At 34.4% G+C, this 5,259-nt stretch overlaps 1 protein-coding gene across 1 annotated transcript; it reads left to right on the top strand.

The window, feature by feature from the left end:
• Positions 1-2,158: 2,158 nt before the first annotated feature.
• On the top strand, positions 2,159-2,800 carry LOC133039219 (uncharacterized). The gene is made up of 2 exons (XM_061118057.1): positions 2,159-2,287; positions 2,528-2,800. The coding sequence occupies exons 1-2, from the start codon at positions 2,159-2,161 to the stop codon at positions 2,798-2,800; spliced, it is 402 nt and encodes a 133-aa protein (XP_060974040.1).
• The last annotated feature ends 2,459 nt before the right edge of the window (positions 2,801-5,259 follow it).

A 5,259-nucleotide genomic window follows, 5' to 3' on the forward strand; every position in this document is an offset into this window, starting at 1 on the left:
ATGTACTGAGTTATGAAAATCTAGAGCTGCAACCGGACTTGTCATATGAAGAACAACCAGTTCAGATCCTTGACAGAAAGGATAAGGTTCTTTAGAACAAAACCATAGCTTTGGTCAAAGTACTCTGGAGAAATAGTAGGGTGGAGGAAGCCACCTAGGTGTTAGAATCCGACATGAGAGCTCAATATATCCAGAGTTTTTCAAGTTATATTTTGAGGATGAAATCCTTTTAAAGGGAGATAATTGTAAAGACCGCTTAGCTTTAATTTAGAAATTAGCAGATAATTAGGGTTTAATTATGAAACTTGTTTATTAGTCTGAAATTATTTTATTTATGATGATTTATTTGAATTGAGAATGCATTTTACATGTCATATATAGAATTTTATAATTTCGCATGTTTTGTGCCCGAAAATATTAGAACACGGTGTTTGGCAATTAGAATCACATCTGAGTATTTTTTAGTGTAGCGGGGTAGTATAGTTAGACATTTAGAATGTCGAGATTAGTTGAGATTATGGAGTTGACCGAAATACCCCTAAGTGTCCTTTTATGAGTTTTAGTGTGGGAAGGGCAAACATGTCATTTTGCCTAATTGAGTTTTGTCTTTTGTGGATTTTAATTAAAGTTCAATAATATAATTTTTAGTTATATTTTGGTTGGAATTAATTTAATAAAACAAAAACAAAATTTATTACATTTTTACAAAATTGGAAAATTCTTGATAAAAAGCAAAACTCTCTCTCTCTCTCTCTCTCTCTCTCTCTCTCTCTCTCTCTCTCTCTCTCTCTCTCTCTCTCTCTCTCTCTCTCTCTCTCTCTCTCTCTCTCTCTCTCTCGAAATTCCTAGGGTTGCAGTTTTTCCTGTAATTCAAGTAATTCTCAGCAAGTTTTTATGATTTCAAGCTGTAGGTAAGCTTCCATCACTTTTCTTCTCGTTTCTTGAACTTTAAGAAAATTGGATTATGCATGTTTTGTGGATTATTGCTACTTTTGTTGCTGTGGGTGTTTGATATGTGTTTTTGTAGTTAAATTATGATTAGAAATATTGAATTACGCATGTTTTGTTGGCTAATTTGTTGAATGAGCAAGCTTTGAGTTTTAGAACTGAAGCTTGGCTCATTAATGGCGATTTTTAATTTTGAGCTTGGGTAGTTGTTTTATTACTTGGAATATGTCTATTGGGATATAATATGAAGGTATGAAAGGTTTGGTAAAGTTTCGAATTGATTTGGTTAGATTTTGGAATTATTTGGGCTTTTTGGTATAAACTGTCTTACCGGTTTTACCGAACCTGTAAAACTGATTACCCAAATTTGCTGCTGGGTTCCCCAAAAAATTTGTGTTGTCGATTTGTGCTAGTTTCAGAGGTTTAGTTGGTTAATTCCTTACTAGTTTAGGGTGTTGTCATCTTAGGTTACAGTAGATAGGTTTTTGGTTTAAAACCTAAGTCCCCGGTTGTGATTTAGCGTATCACTTATCCATGTTATTATCGATGTGATTTAGGAGCCTGCAATTCGCCGAGCAGTTTTTCCACTCAAGTTGGCCGGCACACTTGAATTTGGAATTAAGGTAAGATTAGTATAATGTCATGCATATGTTATTACATGTTTAATATACATGTTATTTATGCCTGTTAGATTACATTGATAGCAGTGATAGTATACTTAGAGTTGTACTGATTACTGATAAATCTATGTTGGCTGAAATACTGATCGATGCTGTCACATCAATATGGCTAGAGTATGACTAGCATATTGAGTATAGGCTCACATTATGGTCAATGTTATTGTCGTATGAACGTTCTAGACTCAGTATCGTGTCGGAGCCGTGATAGCGAGCAGATGAAGATTGTACATGTCGGGGCACTTAGGCCTGGAGCGTACGATCTTTGGGACATCAAAACTTTTTGCTGTATAGTCGCTAGGAGACAAAACTTTTGTATATGAATAGAAAACTTTTGTAAACGTATTTTATATAAACGGGATCCTGGGATTTTATAAATGTATTACATTATAGTTTTAATTAAATAAGCAAATTTTAATTAATCATATTTTTCATTAATCTCGTTGATTAGCAACGAGCTACACAATATGTTAAAAATCACACAAACACGCCTAAATTAATTAGGGTGTTACACCACGTTAGGATCACCTAGCATGAATGGTGTTGTTGAGAGACGAAATAAGACTCTTAAGAATATGGTAAGGAGCATGATCGCTCATTCTACGTTACCTGAGTCCCTCTGGGGAGAAGCACAAAAGACAACAGCTTACATTCTGAATACAGTACCAAGTAAAGCAGTTGTAAAAAAACCTTATGAGCTTTGAACAGGTCGAAAGCCTAGTCTAAAGCATTTCCACATTTGGGGATCTCTAGCTGAGGCAACTTAGGCCACATGAAAATAAATTAGACTCCAAAACAGTTAGCCGCTACTTTATTAGTTATTCTGAGCGATGTAGGGGCTATAAGATTTATGATCCCATTGTCAGAAATATTTTTGAGACGGGATCTGCAACATTTTTGAGGATGTTGAATTTAGGGGAAGAAATAAGGCTAGAGACATTGCTTTTGATGAGGAATTGAATTCAAACTCAGTTGCTACTATCATTCCAGACAATGTTCAGGCTTCCACACCTTTTATTGATCAAGAAATGAATCTAGAACCTCAACAGGATAATGTTGATGAGGCTATTGTTCATGAAGAACAAATTCAACGCCCTCAAGAACAAGAGCCATTAATGAGAGCCATGAGAGAGAAAAGAAATGCTATTTCAGATGATTATTTTGTATTTCTTTAAGAACATGAGGATGAATCGGAATAATGGAAGATGATCCAATGAACTTGCATCAGGCCATGAAAAGTTCTAACTCTCAAAAATGTATTGATGCCATGAATGAAGAGAATAAATGTATGCAAGACAATAAAGTTTGGGAAGTTGTGCCATTACCAGAAGGTGTAAAACCAATTGGTTGTAAGTGGATATTTAAAACCAAGAAGGATGAATATGGTAATGTGGTGAGATTTAAGGCACGTCTTGTAGAAAAGGCTATACTCAGACACAAGGTATTGATTATATAGAGACTTTCTCTCCGGTTTCATCGAAAGACTCTTTTAGGTTAATATTGGCACTTATTGCTCGTTTTGACATTGAGTTACATCAGATGGATGTTAAAACAATATTTCTCAATGGCGACATTGATGAGACAATTTATATGGAGCAACCAAAAAACTTTGTGGTTGGTGAGCTAAAGAATATGGTTTACAAATTAAAAAAATCAATCTATGGACTCAAGCAAGCTTCTCGTCAATGGTATCACATGTTTCATCAAGTAACTCATTTGGTTTTGAAATGAATATTATTGATGATTGTGTATCACAAGTTCAGTGAAAGTAAATACATAATTCTGGTTCTATATGTCGATGACATATTTCTTGCCACTAATGATATAGGCTTATTGCATGAAACAAAGAGACTTTTATCTAAGAAATTTGAGATGAAAGATCTTGGTGATGCCTCTTTTGTTTTAGGAATTCAAATGCGTCGAGATCGTTCTCGGGGTATTCTTGGATTATCACAAAAGAGCTATATCGATAAAGTACTCAAAAGGTTCGCCATGCAAGATTGTAGAACAGGTGATACCCCTGTTGCTAAAGGAGATAAATTCAGTCTTAGTAAATGCTCTAAAAGTAGCCTTGAAATTCAGAAAATGAAAAAGATTCCCTATGCTTCAACTGTAGGGAGTCTAATATATCTTCAGGTATGTACACGTCCTGATATTGCGTACATTTTTGGGATCGATGTTAGGCAGATATTTAAGCAACCCTCGTATAGACCATTGGATAGCAGCCAAGAGGATTAATCTTTAGAGAACAAAAGATTACATGCTCACATGTAGGAAGTCATATCATTTGGAGGTCGTATGGTATTCTAATTCTGATTTCGCTGCATGCCAAGATAGAAGACGGTCTACATCAGGCTACATTTTTCTATTAGCTGGAGGAGCTATATCTTGGAAAAGTTTCAAACAGACACTTATAGCTTCTTCCACTATGGCAACATAATTTGTAGCATGTTATGAGGCATCAAATCAGGGAATATGGCTGAGAAACTTTGTCACTAGGCTGCGTATTTTAGAGAATGTAAAAACACCACTCAAGATATTTTGTAACAATAAATCAACAGTGTTGTATTCCAATAACAATAGGAGCTCATTAGAGTCAAAGCATATTGACATAAAGCTCTCCTAGCTGTTAAAGAAAGAGTGCAGAGTGGATCGATATTCATAAAGCACATTGGGACAAACTCCATGATAGCAGATCCGCTCACAAAAGGATTACCACCGAAGGTCTTTCATGGGGGTAGTGCTCATATGGGTGTAGTATTGCTCAATCATGATTTAGTGGGAGTTTGTCTTTTCTTTGCTTTATGTTTGTTTAAGACATTGAATTAGGCATGTTCGATTCACATTGCATGTAATTTCCATGCTACACATCCATGATTGATCAATGTCATTTGGCTATATTTATATATGTGACCATTGATAGGTTTAGTCATGATTGATATGACGAAAATCGCTTTGATTCTATATGGGTATAGTTAATGGACAAGATTGTTGTGAATACCTTTACATAATAACAAATTTGGAGCTCATAAGGTTACACATTTATAAGGTAACATATGTTGCCCAAGTGGGAGATTGTTAGATTAAAATCCTATTGTGGGCACATATGTATAATGTATATGCTATTATAAAGTGTGATACAAAATTAAGGGACCAATTATGTTATGGGTATCAAAAGGGTATTGAGTTATCATGGAAATAATGTGTAGATACTATAAGTTAATTTATAATTTGTTGAGGGGGCCAAATTATAAATACCCAAAATTCATTATAAAATGAGTTTATAAATAAGTAGTCGTCCCCAAGAAATAAAAGGGTTTCTGTATTCTCTCTTTCCCCATAAGAGAAAATACCTAAGAAAATAGTGTATTCCTGGAAGATCAAAACCTTCTCTGCAATCTCCAACAATGGCTTCAGGTTAGTGCTTCCGCTCATCTTTTATCATTATCTTCTTCTTTAATTTAGTAAAGGTTCTATAGATTTATGATTTAGGGTTTTCTATATTAAAGCACTTTTAGAAATATCTTTAGATCTGTGATATTTATATTTCTTGAGTGTTTTATAAACCAAAACAAGAAATTTTTTGGATTAATTATGAGTTTCTGATTTTTATTTTAAACGTTAATTGACCATT

The sequence above is a fragment of the Cannabis sativa genome, chromosome 6, assembly GCF_029168945.1.
Source record: "Cannabis sativa cultivar Pink pepper isolate KNU-18-1 chromosome 6, ASM2916894v1, whole genome shotgun sequence".
In the NCBI taxonomy this organism is placed as follows: Eukaryota; Viridiplantae; Streptophyta; class Magnoliopsida; order Rosales; family Cannabaceae; genus Cannabis; species Cannabis sativa.